Genomic DNA, 19112 nt, shown 5'->3' on the forward strand with positions numbered 1-19112 from the left:
ATGACTCCAACAGACCTAGTTTCATCTTCTCTTCAATTTTTTTTTTTAAAAATGGCTTCCTCTGCAGCATGAAATGAGAAATTGGTGAGGCAAGGATGTGCCGTCTCAAGATGGCTGCTGGACCTTAAAACTTTTTCTACCTTAGCCCATGTCTTTTTTGTCCTCTCCCTGTCTTCCCCCAGCGCTCCCTAACTTTGACTGCCAGTACCAGCAGTCTATTTCGAGTCTTGCATAGTACAACCCCTTCAGTTGTACTGTACTTTCCCTTTGCACCCCCTTTCACAGAACCAGCCCCCCCCCTCAGTTATAGCAGGAGATTAAACACACTGCTACACAGAAACTGAACGACCTTTGCTGTCCTCTGTGGGTCATTCTGCCTGGACTACGGGGAGTTTTGAAACTCTAGCATGAGGCAGACATGTTGTAATACAGAATTAAGGATATGCTACAACTGCACATGCATTATGGCACAATAGAACAGCTACAGGGACACCGGGCGAAGTGAGGTGGATCTATTTCAGACAGCTCATAAACCTTGGAGCTGGAGGTGAAAATAACACTGTCGCCTTGAATACATTAAAATAAAATTCAGACTGTGTGACTAAACAAATACATGAAAACCAGTATTCATATCCATGCTCTGCATGTGTCAGATTCTTTGGCATCTAAATATGAATGTGATTATGGATCAGTTTTTAAGCGTGTCAAGACTTCATGTTTTATTAGAGCTGACTGTCATGCACTGTAGGACTGAACTCTGTCTGTCAACCTGTCACTCTACTTAATAGATGTCTTTCAGGTGATGTGATGGACCCTCTGGCATTAATGTTGGGGGTCCACGCTGTCGGCGAACAACATCTCTAACAAATGATTACATCTGAACAGCTTTCCTCAACAGGAAAAGTACATTTCAGTGATTTATTTGACTGACCTGATGATTTGTCATCTGATTGATTCGAGCTCAATCCCAATACACCTCTTGCCCCTACCGCTCAGCTATTAACCTTTCATTTTGTGCATTCACGTCTAGGGGTAGGGTGTCCTGATTCTTATTAGGATAGATGGTTAGGGCCAACTGTTAGGGCTACGTGGTCCTCCAGACTGAGTTTTTTCAGAGGCACACTGCCTGAATGTTATAAGAAATCATCGGCAAGATGGCTGCACAAGCAACCTTTTCTTTATAACAGGCGTGACAAAAAAATCGCTAGTAGCATGTTGATTTCTCAGTAGCTAACTAGCTAGCTAACATTACATTTTATGACTGATTTGTGCAAAGCAGTCCTGCATTTTGACACAGTACCATGTCATATTCTCCTCCTGTGATGACATATGATGCACAACATTTAATATCTAGCAGTGAAGTTGATCCACTTATTGCCGCTTCTCTAATCTCAGTGCAGACTGGTGGGGTAGGACAGGTTGCAAACGTTAGCCCATGGAGCACTGCTAGTGGCCTGGTAATGAAGCAGTGTTTTAATTTTATTTGATGACTTTGATTGATTTGTCGCATGAAACTTTGTGAACTAATCACAAGCGTCCATGGCAAATGTCACTGTGATAATACTGTATCATTATTGACACAGTCGATGAAATTGCACCTTCTTTACGGCACCTCTCATTGACAGGTCTAATGAATGGTGGAGGGCCACAAATGTCAATATGCAAACAAATGTTTAAGGGCGTTTCTACATCCATTTATGGGGAACTGCGGGTGTGGAAATCAGGGTTGTCCCTGTGCACCCAGTGCTGCAATGATTGAGACTTATAAAAAAATCAGATGTACACAGGCTTCATACAGCTGCCAAAAACAATGCGTTGAATTCTCTAACCACGTCTAATTTGCTCACTAGCTAATGTAACGTTTAAAGTACAAATATCACTTCCTATTTGACGTGTAAGCCATTTTAGTCCCTGTATCATCCTGTTTATAAGTGCATCATCACAGAGGCTTGTTATTGTATATTTAAAGAGAAACTCAAGGAGTACACTCAGCCTGTGAAAACAATTGTACAACACTTTTGTGGCTCTGGAGGGAGGATTTACAGCAGTAAGTCTGCCTTACAGGCTGCATGAAGTGTAAAAGACATCGGCATTTATCCAACATGGAGGGTCTAATGAAAATATGCTATTAGCTGTATTAAGGGAAATGCAGGATCCAGAGTTTTTGGGTGCTTGACAAAAACATAGAGATAAATTTGCACAAGCAGAGATAGATTGGAATATATCTTGGCCACTGCTGCTTGGAGTTTGACTTTTCTTTTTTAATTTTTCTTGTAAGTCGTCTAACTTTATGTAAGTGGAAAAAAGAGCAAAGACAGTTTGTTCAAGTTGACTGTGTAACTTTATGTGCTTTATACTAGAGACAAATGCAACAGAGAAGACAGTCTGCTGTGACCCAGAAACCTAAATCTACCTGATCAGACTGTTAACATCAGTGAATGGATCCACGCCTAAACCACAACAGTCTCTCTCAGCAGTATCCCAAGAATGCAGACAGCTTTTCTGAAATCACATGAAAATGGGTTCAAGTGAGAACCAGCGAAAAACAGCAAAAGGAAGACTTTGAATACTGTAGCTTATGCCGTACAGATCTAGTTTCAACATCACCTTCAGCTAAAAAGAAGAAAAAAATTATGTTAACTAGGTCAAGGACCAGGACAGTGTCTCAATCACACCTCTAATCACCTGTCAAGCCTACTTATACCTGGTTAACCCATCCTCTCCTGTTTGCCCATTCTTCCCTCCTTCATCTATTTACCTTTGCACTTCACCCCTTCCTCCCTGCCATTCATCCTGCCATCCCTCTTGTCAATCCCTCTGTCTTTCAATTCTGCGCACGCCTCTCTTCTTTCTCCAGGTGCCGTCTGGGGTTCATAAGGGGCTTGGGGGACAGAATACCTAAAACAGGTCGTCTACACTGAGTCCAGAAGTTGCACTTTCTTGTTGTCCTTCATTTTTACGGACAGGGTTGAATAAATTCTGTCATAAACTATCATTACTCATTACTTAATGTTCATTTTTAAACGATAATATGACATTTTTAACAGCATCTCACTTTCATTTATTTATTTTTCTAATAATTAATATACAGATTATCCTTATAGATGATGCATTTACAAGGGTTACAAGGGCTATTTCTTTAAGCCCCACAGCACACCTATAACTTGCAAGCATGCATGCACCACCGAGTCGTACCTCTTTTTGACAGTCATGGGCTGGCTTGGCTTGGCTTGGTTTAGTTTGGGCTATCAGCCCAGTGCGGAGAAGGTCCATCTCTAGCACACCTTGGCGTGGCACAGAGCATCTAAACTGACAATGGAAATGCATATTGGCATGGCCTGGCTTGACTCAGCTTGGCCAAGAGTTACAGTGGATAAGGCCCATTAGGTTGCAACTTGTTTTGAAGATTCTTACAGTGGCAAGTTTACATACATAAGTCAACTATAGCTATAAAATGAGAGGATGTTTTGCCGCCTTGTCATCTTTACTAGTTAACAGTTAGCAGCTATAGACTGAGGAAAAAATCATTTAATTCACTGTGCCGCTCAAAGGCTACTGGCAGGTACTGGCAACATTTAAGGTGGAATTGTTTCTTGCATGTTACTCAGTGCATGAGTTGATGTTGTGAATCAATCAACACACCTTAAATGTCAATTTGACAATGTTGACCATTTCATTTGTTTTACTAAGGATGCATGACATTGGATTTTTTTTGCCGATATTCGATATGCTGATATGTAACTACTCATTTGACCAATAACCTAAACCGATATCAATATATCCACTTTTTTCCCTACCTAATTTTAGTGCTCTTCAAGTCTCTCCTGTAGTGGACTTATAATCATATTATGCATGCATACTCTGATTGTGATAGCCCACCAGGAGATACCTATGACATGCCGATATCAGCATGCATCCCTAGTTTTTATTGTCTCTCCTACATGACACACACTTAAATGTCAAGTGTTAAAAAAATGTGAATGAATTACTGCGAATATTCTGTATCTTCACTTGAAGAAAAATAATGGCAGAGCATCATTCCGGTGGCTCAGGCAGCGCTACAGCTCTAAGTAAACTTGCACTGTCTGAGCAAAGACACTTCAGACATTCAGCTGCTGTCACATTTTGCAAAGGTATGTAGCAATATAGTCTACCAATGCGAAGGCTAAAGCCAGCTGGACAACAAGGTCATGCATGTGAGATAAAACAAAAGACGAGACAATAGCTAATGAATATGCACACAGCACCGAACTGGACAGAGTGTGAGATACTTAAAGTCACAGTAGGTCATCCTGAGTGTTCTAATCTGTCAAAATGACAAGATTTTTACATCATTATGAAAAAAAGATCAGGCAATGGCAGAAAATATTCAGTTAACACAACCTCTGACTAAGTCTCCTTCCTGACTTCTGCCATACAAATTATGTCAAGACCAGGTTCCTCCTCCTAATTTCACCCTCTTTCGCACATCCATCCATCCTAAATGTTCTATTCGTCGGTAATAAAATTAAACTGTTAATCAAACACTGCTTTGATGTGATGTCAGTAACACTACACAAAGTAAACATGAGCACAGACCTTTAAAGGCATCTCAGACTGTAAATGTTTTTAGGTGCCTTAGAGCTGTTTTTCCTTATCATTTTGGCCAGTGACCCCTAAAATGAAACAATGCCAACCTGCAAACCCTCATCACTGGATGCATACGGCTACAGGTTTTTGAAAACTGAAAAAACCTGGAGCAAAAATACACTTTTTATCTGCTCTCCTATCCTATCAATTGTGTTGCAACCCCACAGATTTGTCTTACGGGCCCTGCTGGGGTCCAGCCCCGCAGGTTGGAAACCCCTGCTTTAAAAAGATGCAACAAATGTTATCTTATGAGTAACTGCAAGTCATGCCTGGTACGCTTTTGCTTGTGCGTCACAACATGACAACAATCGGCTATTGTAAAAGTAGCTTAAAATACCACAGGTGACTGATGTGCTGCTTTTTCAGAGCTCCCATCAAACTGTTTATCCGGCCTTTAGACGCCTGACAGTATGTTGATCAAAAGCCAGAGAGTGACGTCAATAACATAGTCTAGACTTGTGACACAGCACTACTCTGGTTTCTGGTTGGTCTGATCACTCAGGGTGATATCTTAAAGTGACAGACCTGACTGACTGTCTGACTCACCGAGTGATGCTCAAAGGAGCCAGAACAGCCGTTAAAACTAACCGCACACACATGTGCAAATACACACTCACAGGCACCCACACAAATACACATTCACCGACGCTGCCTGCCCTCACTGCGCTCCAGCATACCCACACCGTCTCTCTTTCATCACCATGACCGTGATTGAGTGTGACAGCGCTGCGTCTTGACCGTGGTGATGCTATAATTATCTGTGATGTCTGCTGGTGCAATCGGAGAAGGGGCCGACGGCATCCACACATCACTAGAGCACGAGCCCTCTGGCCAGCACGGCACATACCAGGCCATAAATAACCATGAGGGGATATGTAGGAGGGAGGCAGAGGTCAGAGAGATAGTAAGACGGCTAGAACTGAGAAAGTGGATAAAAACGAGGACATACTGGGGAAAAAACATGTTATTTCGTGGCCTTTTACCTGCGTGCCATATAAATATTAACATCAATCTATCAAAAGACAGGCAAGAAACAGAGACAGTGCTGTTTACAAGTCTTCAGGGGAAGTCCAAGTCAAGTCCAAGTTGAGCCACAAGTCTCCATAACGCCAGGGCCACACCGCCCGCGGAAGTGCCGCGAATAGCCTCAAAGCGCCGAGAAGTGAAGGCAGTTTCCTTTCGGCGCCCATGTTAACCGACTGTGTCATCTACACTGGCCGCGCCGTGCCGGGAAGCTCCGCGGCAGGCTCTCGATTTGCAGCGATCAGTTCGGCGTCTGGTCTATTTTCTGCGCGAGCCGCAAGCGAATGTGTCAAGCCAGGCAGTGAAAAATAACAGCTGAATCGCTTGTCGACGGCGTGGAGAAATGCGCGTCTGATGTGAACGGAGGCTCTCCAGCGCGCGCGAGAATTTCGGTGCGCTGCACTTCGCAGGCAGTGTGGCCCTGGCGTTAGCAATTATTTTCAAGTCTAAACACTAACAATTAAAATGACACGTCACGCCTTACAAAAAACATCTCTTACAAATAACTAATTCAATGCGTGAGCCTGAGAATTAAATATTGACAGCTATGCAAGCCCTGCCTGTTGATGTCTTGTTTATATTTTAATATTTCAGGATTTTACAAGTGCAATACTTTGTTGTTTTTGCTTTTAGATCAAGTGTTTGGATGCCGGAGTCTCAAGTCCCCAACAGTCAAGTCCAAAGCCCCTTTCACACATGCACTGCACACCTGAAATTATCTAAACATTACCTGGAGGAGCAGATCAGACATTAATCAGACTTTACATTGACAGCTCCCTACTACAATGTCCGTGTAATGTCAGATTGAGCCCATGTGTGAATAGAGCAGGTAATGGTTCAGAGAATGTGTTGATGATGTGGTTCGCGCAAAACAAAATGACAACAAACACCTGAGGAGTAGAGAAGAAGAGTCAGTTACATAAAGACAGCGATGGAAATTTCTAATTGGAGAGATGCAAGATTCAAGAACTTCTCTTGGTAAGGGCCGAAGCCGAAGCCAAAACCGAAGCCGAAACGACAAATTCAAGGATCGGCAACAGACTCTGTTGTCTTTGGCCAAATTACATACAGTCTACGTGACTATGGTGTAAGCTGATTAGAATTCTGCCTCCTGCACCACTACCCAGGCGCCACCTCTTACCTAAACCACACAGATTGTTTCCAGTAAGTGAGAACGTGTCTGGCACAGACGCTCTCCTGTTGCATGCTCTACGTGTGAAAGGGAAACTCCGCACAATGCCCGGACCTGATTCCTTGTCATTGTGCAGAGTTCATATGAGAAAATAGCTCAAGTCTACGGCTCTAGACATAAAGAGAACGAATGTACAACAAGAGACCAAAAAGGGATTCAAGCAGATTTAATTAAAATATGGACAATAAAGACATATAAAAATGGACCCAAAAAAAGCATGCTATCTGTACTGTCTTATGGCATTGTGAGATAAATCTGAACCATAACTTCAATCAAGCTGAAATTAGCTGAGAGAGTCAAAAGAAGAGACTATGTGTGACAGATAAAAAGGCCGAACCAAAGAGCAGAAATAGGTAATGAGGCACAGAGGTCAAAATGTAGAAACTGGCGCTGGATTGAAGTGAGAAGATCAAAACCGGGAGAGCGAAGACAGAGAGGTGCTGAGTGATACGCCAGCTTGACCGTGTGTGCCAGCTCATAGTGTGAGAGCTGCTGACATGTGAGCTCAACTTTCTCCTCAGCCCAAGGCAACAAGACCAAGATCAAATCTATCCTGCGAAACAATGATCTAAGTGGACATTTATACCGCATTCTATGCATGGGAGTACGTCACTCAAATAGATGACGCAAACTCGTGAGGAGTATTTATACCACCGAAGATGTGAATATCCTCACATCTCTAAAAAATCGTTACAACAATTCTTGCTTATTAGGCCCTTAACAAAGGAGAAAATCACCCCTCAATAGAACCTGAGGTTTGGATATATTTAACTGTAGTTTCAAAAGACTAACACAATGGCACTGCAGTGCAATCATACCTGATTGTGCGTGAGCTTTTTTTTTATCTAAAAAGAAAGCATATCTGGTGTTGCCTTTAAAATTCTTGTTGTATCCTTTGCAACAATAATATATGATTATTCAAACTGTTTTCAGGTAAGCCATTTCAGAAACATTCAATATGAATATCACAAAAAAAGGAAGAATAGAGACAGATCACAATGATGAATGACAAATATGGCTCTCGGGTATGGTTATCCTAGAGTTACTTACTGGGCCATGGAGGAGAGCTGAGCTCAAAGAAGCCACCGGAGCTTCACTGACAAATGCTACCCTTATCTCTGCAAGGCACAGGTGACAAGATAAACTGGGAAATAACAGACAATCCATTCAAATCCATCATGCTAAAGTGAAGAACACTTAAGCAAATCCAGACATGCTACATGCACTTTTTGTTTAAACTAACTTCTTAGTTAACTTCATAACCTGCTCTCAATTATTTCAAGTGCATTGAAATGGCAACTGAAAATAATATGTTTAAAGATCTAGAGAAGTGAGTAAGACATCAGGCATAATTTTACACTTTAGTTTTGAAATTTGGCCCCTGGCATCAATTATCAAGTAAAAGAGTATTGTTTGCGAGACAACTGCATTTGACTCGAGCCCCTGCCCCTCCCTCTTCAACATCCCTTGTGTCAGCCACATGTAAATCAAGCACCCTGCAGAGCAACATCACATATCCCTCATCTGCCGTCATGGACAGCCAGGTGATGATAGTGTTTGCCCTGAGCCTTGGCATTCTTTGTCTCTGTTGTGAAATTAAACCACTATTATGACATCTCAATTCAGGCAGTCTAATGTAGGCAATAACCGATGCTGAATACCTCTTCCACTTCCACGTGTCTTTTAAAACCAAAGCTCAATTTGAAATAATGTTTTTATCTCCCATGTAGCGTCGCTTATAATTAAATCAAACAAAAATGACATGCGGTTTGGGGCTGCGTGAAGAGTGTAGAGGAGGAGAGAAGTAGCACCAGCACTGTAAGACATGATGATGATGTGGAGGATGGACAGGCAGGACTGCTCTTACTGAAGCCTTTCAAAAAATATAATTCATGTCTTGCATGCCTTGCTGTGTGAATTCATGCCGACAGGACGACCAGCCAGAGTGACAGCGTCCCACCAAAGTGCAATGCTGGAGATGTTACAGAGCCGCTACGGCAGAAATAGATGTTGTTTTTTTAAGCACAGAGATAATCTTCACACCTTAATCCTGAACTAAGCACATATCATTTTACAAATGTTATCTTATGCAAAGTTAAAATCTTGAAAGTTTCATCCTCAGTGACATCTAAAAATAACCATACACATACCATAACCCTCTTAAAGATCATTTTCAATGTAACTATTTTTCAGTATTAGTGAGCGTAACATTAACTGTTCCTCCAAAATGGAAGCAGACACTGTGTTTAACAGTCCACAATGAAATGATCACCTTAACCTCAACTTAATTTCAAACCATCGTATAAAACGCTTCAGGTATGAGATGAGCTTTTTGAACTGTGGTAATAAAACTAATCAGTTATCTAACAGTTTTTGTATTGTGTTGACAACCTTATTATTATATCATTATGCTGTTTGGACTATGAAACACGATACAGCAGCTGCAAACATTCTGACCAATGACATAACTGATGATGAGTGCATACCGATATGTCTACTAAATCATGTATGCAGCCGAAGACAGCCCGGTGACTTTTAAAGTCTTGAAAGCGACTTTTCCCAGGCTTATGGGAATCTCCCAACTCCTGGCTTAAATTAGACATATCCTCACGGTAGGAATGCTCTTACCAGGTGCCCAAACCCCAATTTCCTCAGCTCAGTAAACACAACAAACAACACCCAAAGGTTCAGCTGTGCAGCTAATCGAAAGCAAAGGCAGGTGACACTCCTCCCCTCCAGCAAGTCTCTACTTACATCCACAAGCTAATTTTAAGCATCCCCCAGCTCTGCTCTGCAGACTTGGAAGACAGGGTTACCATCTGATGATAAAAACAACATCTTGAATTCACAATTGTTTTGTCTGGGTGAATTTCCACTGACTGGGATCATGTTTCAAGGGATCCAATGTGAAGTAGGGCAGACAAAGTTTTAGGAATGGCAATTAGTTTAACAGATTTTTTTTTCTATAAATATACTGGTGCACCAGTGCTTGTTGTCAATCAACTGGTATTCTGTACACAAAAGGAAAGTATAAATGAGTGATCGGCTCATTTGAGCACACTTTGAAGAGTAACTTTTGGTGTTTTTCAACTGGACCTTTTATTCCCAGACACTAATGGGAACAATTAAGAAAAGAAAAGAAAAAAGGTCCAGTATTAAAAGTGACTGCTGCAGCCAGCAGTGGTGAAACAGACTGCAATGTAATCACTCAGGGCAACTGAGCAACGTCAATTTACATCCACTAAAAGTGCTTGTTTTTGACACTGGCAGGCCCACAAACCCACCAGACTCCATTCAAATAAACATCAATTTTAGCATGTTTAGATTCAGCATGTTTTCACATCTAACAGGGTGAATTAAGGGATTGTTTTAACTAAACCAAGGTTGGCAATTGTTGGAACAGTAAAAAAAAATGAAGCAAGACAGCTTTTGTGAGTTTTATTTTGCTCCTGTTGACTTTGAGTGAAGTGTGTGATAAAATTACCATTTATTAAAATGCAGTCTGGGGAGTTTGGCTACTGTGATTTAAGGACCTTTTCTGGTTAAACAAAAAGGAACTTACTCTTTAACAAAAAGGTCTGTCTCTGTAGGAATCCTCTCCATAATGTTGTCAGACATTTAGAATAACAATCTGAACATGCCAGTTGCAAAAACAAGCACTTTTAGTGGACATCTGTTGACAGCACGCACATGCCTTAAGTATTACATGTTGCTGCCGCCTATGGACCACAAAATGTTGTTCCCATTAGTCACTTCGAAACAAAAACATGAGAAAAAAGGGTTCAGCTAAAAAATACCAAAGTTACCCTTAAAAGAAACTATTACCAAAATGTTAATTTGAGTTGCTTGTGATTACCTTCTCCTAGGTCCATAACGGCCAAGACAGCACTGCAGCTTGCCTCTCCCAGCTCATTGGTCGCCATGCAAGTATACAAGCCAGCGTCGCTCGTGCGGCAATCTCGTATCCACAACCCGCCTGAGTCCTGGGCTTCTGATGGAGGGAGGAGTTCATCGTTGTGATACCAGGTCAGCAAAGGTTTTGGGAATCCAGCCACCGACACCCTTAGTCGGATATCACAACTTGTTCCTACTGCAGCTTTACGGAGTTTACGAATAAAAACAGGTGGCGTGGGTTCTTGCACTGCAACCCCATCGTCTGGAACTATCTGGTCCTTGGTGACTTTGGGCCTCTTGGAAGGGATGCTGAGATTGGGACTGGATCCAGGGCGTTCTGCCATCTTGATTTCTTTCAGACTTCTTTACAGACTGTATTCTTTATCTTGTAATTAACAGGGGTATCAAGATGAGCTGAACTTACTGAAGGCATCTTCTGAAAGACTCCATTGCTTCAGATATCTCTGGGCTCACAGGGAGTGCAGAGGATGTTTGATCTGGACTGTTGCACTGGGGACTGTAATGACCAGAGAACATCAATCAGAATGACATCAAAGTTATGTTTAGATATTTTACAGTCTGACTACAGACACTGTTTACTTGAGAATGAGCTCATCAGATAAAATGACATCATTGTTTACTTGCTCAAACGGCGTAAATTAACTCATAGTTACATTTATGACAAACAACCTTTTGCAGCTATGCAAATAATAACATCCCATCCATAAAAATGACAACCTGTGAAAACAGTTGCATCAAGTCTTATGTTGCTCTTGAAGAGCTTTGTCAACTCTGAGAAAATTACTCAAGACATCAGTGGTATCACACCTTTGGCTTGAAGTCTACGAGTGTTTAACAAAGCTTGAGTCTTTATCCGTTTCTTGCAAGTCCCCCAAACATATGAGGGGAACTAAACTGTTGGAAAAATCTTCAGCAAAGCAAGGTATTACGTTCATTTTCCCATACACACCAGACGTATCTGTCATTTTGATGGCAGTAGTATACAACTAATGTGACACACAGACATACGAAGACACTGTACGGTAGCCAGGATGTGAAAATTCAAGGAGTGAAGAGGGCATGTCCTGACACCTCAACCCATTATAAAAAAGTGTCAAGACGCCACTGGTGTCTGGTCCCACATTAGCCAGGGTTGTTTTGAAACCTGTAATGTTATAAATTATAGAAATCTTTAGAAGGAGGTTGGAAGGATGGTCCTACCAGTGTTGGGGTAATGTGTGTTACAATAATATATTACATTTTAGCAGTAACAAAGTAACATAATGTGTTACTAACAGGATTTTGGGTAATATTACATTTACAATGTCTCGTAATGCATAACCACCCCAAATTAACTGTTAATTTTCATTTTTTATTCATCCACAACGCTCCACTTCTGCCAGTGTTCCACCAGAAAAACATCCCCAAAGGTTGTTGTGTGTTATCATGTCATTATACGTTACATTGTAGGCCTAGAAAGGTGCCGGTGATCGGCATATCTGTGATTGTGCGTTATCATATTCGTGTGTTTTCATTCAAATACCTGCAACGTCTAGATCGTATACCGTTCTGCTTTTGCTTCCTAAGGCTACTTGAAAGCAGCAGGGATAAGGAGCTGGTTTCTGGTTCACATCTGGGTGATGTTAGTATATGTTGGATTTGTTTCCATTCATACCCAACACTAGGCCCTACAAAGGACTGTGACACTGAAGGCCTTGATTTGCTTCCCATCTCCTACTCACTATTATCTTTGATAACCATTTCCATAGTAGTTCCTCTCAGTGGTGACGAACAAGTTACCACTGCTGTGTATTTGTCCTGGGGTTGTCACAATCCTGGAATTTCTAACTTTGGTACAGTACCTTAAGAAATATCAATATTCTGTACCAACGACGTATCTTTTCTTGGTTCATAGCAGAGAACAGCAGAATGACTGTCGTAAACTTTAACAATATGAGATGCAGAAAACGCAGCTGGTACTGGTGTATTGATACTGCCGAAAATGAGTATTAAAACTGTATCAAATATTCAGAATCAATATGTATCAATACATTTTTGAAAACAATACTGACAGAGGTATCGGATCACAGGTTTTAGGCTCCCAGCAATTTCATTCATCGTTTTCAGTCAAATTTAGGAAAATATATCAAACAATGGCAATCAATAGAATGTCATAATTACTTATCAAAGAATACATCATTTGGATTTTCTGTGTATGCAGTCTCATGATATCCAAACAAATATGTCTTGGCTTAAAATAGACATTACTTGATAATAGAAAGAAATGCATCTTACCTCACTTTTGACATTAAAGCCGAAAGGAATCCCTTTGGACATCCCCGCAAAGTCCAAGTTAAGGTAACAAGATCCATGGAGCAAAATATTTCATCTCAAATCATTTGCTAAAGCCCGTGTCTCTGCGTGTCCTTTAGCGAGCACGGGCTGTAGGTGTAAGTCCACCCTAGATCATGTAGCATTAGCAGCCACTGCCATGGCCCCTTTCAACAGCTTTAACCCCGCTGAAGATTGGTGAGACAGCGAGACAGAGAGATCCTTCTTCCTAAATGTCAAACCTCTCAGGCCTTCTGCTCTGGTGTGTTTTCAGTAACTACCTTTGAGTTCTTTTTAAGAAAACACACTTTTAACCTTTTTAGGCTTCTAAGTACTTTAATCAGCTCATGTTATCTGTCTCTCTCTCCCTCCCATCTCACTGCTTCACCCCCAACTCCCTCAGGTTGGGAACGACAGCTGCACCACCACGGATAGGTCACATTTCTTGGGCTGCCATGTATGACCTACACACACACACACACACACACACATACACACACACACACACACACACACACACACACACACACACACACAAGCTCCCTCACTCCAAGCCCTTTAGATAATGTTATCAACCAATATGTGTGTGAGTCTCTGAATGTGTGTGTGTGTGTGTGTGTGTGTGTGTGCGCGTGTGTGACAGGCAGAGACAGCATGCGTGTGACAGTTGGAGTTGCTATAAAAAGAAAGTCTAAGAATAAAGACGTGACAGTGATTCATACAACTGTAGGGCAGTGATATAACAATACAAAAGAATATAAGTGGCTGGAACAATTGCAGTAGTCACAGTCATGCTTAATACATTGATTTAATTGACACACTTTAAGTTCATTTGTGGTGTTCTTATAAAAAGTTAAGTCTTTCCCATACACTGATTAATTTGGGGTGGTCCGTTACTATATTAACATTGACTGCCACATAGTGATTGTCTATTTTTTTTTTTTTTTTTTTTTTTTTTTTTTTTAAATGGGTAAAGTTCCAGTGTGCTTTGTTCAGCGTTCAGTTAGACCTCTGTGGATAATTTGGCTCCTGGTAAAAACCTCCTGAACAATGAATACTGAAAGAATTCTAACTGGGAGAAGTTGTCTTCATTCTAACTGGGAGAAGCTGTCTCTAGCACCCAATAACACAGCAACACATTTTAAGACTATGATGTAGCCTACAGCCCTGTGGTGGCGAGTTTTGCCTCCAGCTAACAAACTGACATCATTGTGACATCCGCCCTGAAAGGGTCATTATTAATCATTACTGCAAAAAACACAGAATCTTTCTCATTTATAACCTCTTATAAACCCAATAACACCTTAAACACAGACATTTTTTCTCACCTCTGCTCTTCAGTGTGTTGGCTTTGAAGTCGTACTTGTCCTGCAGATCTTCAAGGTTATTAATGCTCTGATCCGCCACCTGAAGAAGAAGAGAGGAAACTGGATCCATTAGTGACATTTTAGCAATCCTGATTCCTTTTACTTGACCATGTTTCATCTGTTTCATCTTATTCCATGCAGTGTTACATGGACTCTTTCTTTCATCTCCATCACTTTGTTGTCCAGCTTCTGTTTCTCCACCACCATAGCCCTCCCTCTCCTGCTGCAGACGTGAAGATAAGAACTTTATTTAGCTTGCTAGCGCACCCTTTGGTTCTTCCCTTTTTCGTCCCGTGGCTAGGAGACTACTTTGCAGCAGGGGCACAGCAGGCTGGTAACTTTTATATGTTTATTCCTAGTGTTGTCACGATACCAAAATCTTTGTTTCGGTACCAATACCAATATGAATTTCGATACTTTTCGATACTCTTCGGTACTTTTCCTAAGGAAAAGTCCTTTTGGATACAAACCTTTAGAACAATAAATAGTAGGGGTGTAACGGTACCAAAAAAATCATGGTTCGGTAAGTACCTCGGTACGGACGTCACGGTTTGGTAACTCAAATGTTCCACCAAGTTTGTGTTGTCTCGTGTTGTCTCCCTTTGTGAGGCAGACTTTCTCTTGTCTTTTTTCACGTGCGCCAACTGCGAATGTTGATACAGGTGTGTTGTCATACACACCACTTGCGCAATCTGTGCTCCAATAGGAACAAGAAAGGCGTTTGCGTGCATAAATTAGTAAAATAAATTAACTAAATTAATGAATTGAATCAGTTTCAAAGTACCGGTATTTTCCAAATGCAGTATAGTACCGTTTGGAATACTCTAGTACCACGGTACTATTTTAGTACCGGTATACCGTGCAACACTATTTATTCCAATCATGACTTTTTGTCCTCCACCCTGATCCAAGTCATTTAATATTGAGTATCTGCTGATACTCAGTCCGGATTTAAATTATTAAATTCAGTCCAGTGTATATGCTTGACAACTGAATAGCTCTGCAATGCAAGGTCTACTGTGTAGGATTTAGGGACATCTATTGGCAGAAATGGTATATAATATTCATAACTATGTCTTTATTAGTGTATAATCACCTGAAACTAAAAATTGTTGTGGTTTCGTTACCTTAGAATGAGCTATTTATATCTCAACTAGCTGGTCCTCTTCTTTAGAGTCTGCCATGTCTCTACAGTAGCCCAGAAGGGATAAACAAAACACTGGCTTTAGCTTAGGCGCCATAGTTGACCTACACACAATCTGTAACCTCACTGCTAGACGCCACTGAATTCTTCACACTGGACCTTTAAGGGAAAAATGCCTGCATCCAAGCTCTTCCTTATTGTACTTTCAATCTATTTTTTTTTTTTTTTTACTTTTTATGAAACAAAGTTTAAAAAACAAACCCTCTCTGTAATATTTTTGGCCTCAAGGAAATGTTCTCTCCTTTAAAAGTATTGTGCAGTGTTTGTTACTTCAGTGCAGCCTTTGCCTGGGTTACCCTGAATTAACTGTATTTGTCGTTAAGACACCTTTTGTGTGAATTACATTAACATATTATGTTAATCTTATTAGCATTTTGCTTGCAGGGCTTTTGTTGCACCTGTAGTTGCATGGACCCTGCCTGCGGAATAATAAATAAACAGTCTCATACTGCATTTTGGTGTTGTACATAGTGTGTGGTGTTTCGCCACAGGCTCAGCTCAGCTCCTGCTCTTAGACAAACACGGAGCTCAGCGGAGTGGAGGACAGACAGACAGCAGAGAGTCTGCAGACTTAAAACACACAATCAGATTGGGCTCAGTATAGCTTAACACAGCAAATACTGATCACTTAAAACAAATACCTTAATCGGTTCCAAGGCTGATGTTTGAGATCGAATCAGGACATCTCTACATTTCAGTTATCTTCCTCCTAGGGCCCTCTGTCAGCTTTTGTCCAGTGTCCACATACCCCTGGATGTGGAGCTGTGGACTTAGTCATTTTTTTCCAGAGATTTCTTGCCCTTGTTTACTGAACATTTGTTTACTATGATTGGACAAACAACGTTTTGCGAGCTAACCAATCACAGAGGGATTCAAACATAAATGTTCCTCCGGACCATCCATTCTAGCGTCAACACTTACAAAATTTGTTTTCCACTAAAACTGTTTCATTTTGTTGTATTTTATTTTTCACATATAACATGGAGAAGATACTCCCAAGCAAAACATTTCCAGATGAAGAGCTTACAGCTGTGTAATTAGGTGTGTTAAAAAGGAGTGCAGATTGTATCGATCAGAATATCAATGTGTATCATGTGTTGAAATGCACTTGTTAGTGTTTGCTTATGCCAATATACTCAGACTTTTCCCACAGGAAATACTTGTTCAGACTTGTCTGCAAAGGGCTGTTGTACCCTGAGGTGTGCTAACACTGAGCAAAGACAAAGATTATTTTCCTAAATACACTGTACTTGTACAAATATTGGACTTTAGGTCACCAAGTAATATTTAGTAACTGTGGACATATGAGTCATGAGGTTGTTATTCTGAATTTATATTTGTAAAAGATGCAATGGACAGGGAGCAGTTTCACAGACTCTTGCTTTATTTTTTTGTTTGTTTGTATGTTTCCAATATATTTTTGGGACATGTTTTATGTTTACTGTGGAAGAAATAATGAAAGGGGAAGCTAGGGCAGCAAAGGGCCGTGAGCAAGACTCAAACCCGGGCCGCTGCAGAAAGCCATAATGGTATGCACTCTACCCGGTTAACTACTGGAGCAACCCACGTCGAAGATGACCCCTGCTGTAATCAAAGCTGTACAGTCAGACTCTCGGGTATTCAATCATACACTAATCATGCCTGTATCTGGCTTTTCAATATAGCCTGGAGTCATGCTCAGTCAGAGCTCACTCATTAGTTTTTAGTAGACTTTTTCTTTACGAGTCCATTGCAATCTTAGATATGGTTCTGCCAATATCTGGTACAGGCCACAGCTGAGGGAGTGGGTTCTGCGAAGTCTTCTGGGCAACACCCGGGAGCATCAGCACAGTCCAGCAGGTGGGACATGGTCTTCAATGATCCACAGCCACACATCTGTTGTGTAGTTCCAGGTTGTTGCCACTGTCTTGCACCTCCCCTGCTTCATATGTAGTCTGTTTATAGAGTTCCACGTTGATGACTTGGTACAAGTTGAGGTCACCAGTTATGGTCATTAGTTCCTTGACAACTGTATGGTTTTGAAGAGCAAGGTAGGTAGCGGAGAGGTCTATGGATGCTGTTCCAGTTATTAGATCATGCACAAATCCGTCCTCGATGTGTTGGGGTGAGGTTAAGTAGCTGTCCAGTGCAGGAGCACCCACCATGAAGACAGCTTGGTCTTTGGTGGCTCTTTGGGGGCGATGGGTCTCTGCCCAGTTTTTTGAGTGCGACAACTTCAGCTTTCCTCCAGGCAAGTGGTATTGTCTTCTGTGTCATATATGCATTCAGCATTTCTCGGAGCCAGGTCTGCGTTAGGCCCCAGGTGTTGTATCATTTCTGTCAATATGTCTTCAGTCCTTGCTGCATTTCTGGGTTTCAGCTTTTTCATTTTGGTTTCAAATTCTTCTGTGTTGTAAGGTTTGGTGAGAGGGTTGACTGGTTGTGGTTGGTCTTATAACACATATTTGTGGTGTTCCTCTGTGGATCGAGAGCAGTTTTGGCCACCAGCACTGTAATGCAACAGAGATTGCTGTGACTATTGTATTCATGGGAAGTGTGGTTTGGTCTTCCAGGAGGCGGCAGATTGTGACCCATGCCTTCCTGCTGTTGTTCATCATGTTGGTATTTTCTATCATCTCCCTTCAGATTGTCCTTCCCTGCCGTCATTTATCAGCGTTTCTCCAAGTTCCATGGTGATAGAGGAGAAAGGGTCAGTATTATATTCCTTGTAGGAGACACTCAGAAGCTTGTACGGTTTTTCTGATAGCCCGGGGTTGTCTCTGTCTGGCATCCACCTTGGTCGTCTGGCTGAACCTTTCACCACTTCTGTGAAATTGGTGTATTGCCAGGATGGTATGACTCTTCCCTCCTGTGCTGGTTGCAATCAGCCACAACCTGAGGAGGTTGGCAGATGAGGGCAGGAAAAAGTCTTTCCAGTGGGTATCAGCAACTCTCTAAGGATCCCTGCTTCACGTTCACAGCATCACTTTGGTATTAGAACACAGACGAGGCCTTGATATTATCTCAGCAAAGAGAACAAAAGCAGGGTGTAAATATGCTGAAATATGCTGCTCTGCAACGTTTGTTCTGCGTGATTAATGCGACTGCCCAGTAATGTCATTATTTGTTTCTGCAGGAATAATTGGAATACTCTTTTTCAAGATATCCCAGCAAATTAAAAAAATTAAGATCTGATTCAAGCAGAGCCCTTCTTATTAATGAATTGTTGTTTTTCTTTGCACCTAAGGTGTTGGAGTCTCTGAGAACTTATGATATGTCAGATTATAAAACAAAAGTGCCTGAGGAAGAGCTGATTGACTGAAACGTTGCACGGCAACAGTGAATAAAAAGACATTGCGGGAGCTGAGAACAGTGTGCAGTTACTACTCTTTGTCACAAATTCTTGTCTTTTCAATGTGGGAGTGTTAAAAGCAATTACACTGAGAGACAGTTTTGCCTTCAGCATGATTTCAGACACTCTGCTAAATTCCAT

At 41.4% G+C, this 19112-nt stretch overlaps 1 protein-coding gene across 6 annotated transcripts in view; it reads right to left on the reverse strand.

Moving 5' to 3' along the window:
* The window catches only part of spega (striated muscle enriched protein kinase a), a 123355-nt gene that overhangs the window by 83132 nt on the left and 21111 nt on the right, over nt 1-19112 (reverse strand). For 2 of the 6 annotated variants that reach the window (XM_050062943.1, XM_050062944.1), the window contains 2 exons: nt 14398-14476; nt 10701-11255 (listed from right to left, as the gene is read on the reverse strand). In XM_050062943.1, the coding sequence (XP_049918900.1) occupies nt 10701-11082 (382 nt within the window). In that variant the 5' untranslated portion in view covers nt 11083-11255; nt 14398-14476. Of the gene's footprint in view, nt 1-10700; nt 11256-13033; nt 13490-14397; nt 14477-16281; nt 16339-19112 lie in introns of those variants that run through there. The other 4 variants (XM_050062946.1, XM_050062942.1, XM_050062945.1 and 1 more) reach the window with 3 other exon arrangements.

Source organism: Epinephelus moara, chromosome 15, assembly GCF_006386435.1.
Source record: "Epinephelus moara isolate mb chromosome 15, YSFRI_EMoa_1.0, whole genome shotgun sequence".
In the NCBI taxonomy this organism is placed as follows: Eukaryota; Metazoa; Chordata; class Actinopteri; order Perciformes; family Serranidae; genus Epinephelus; species Epinephelus moara.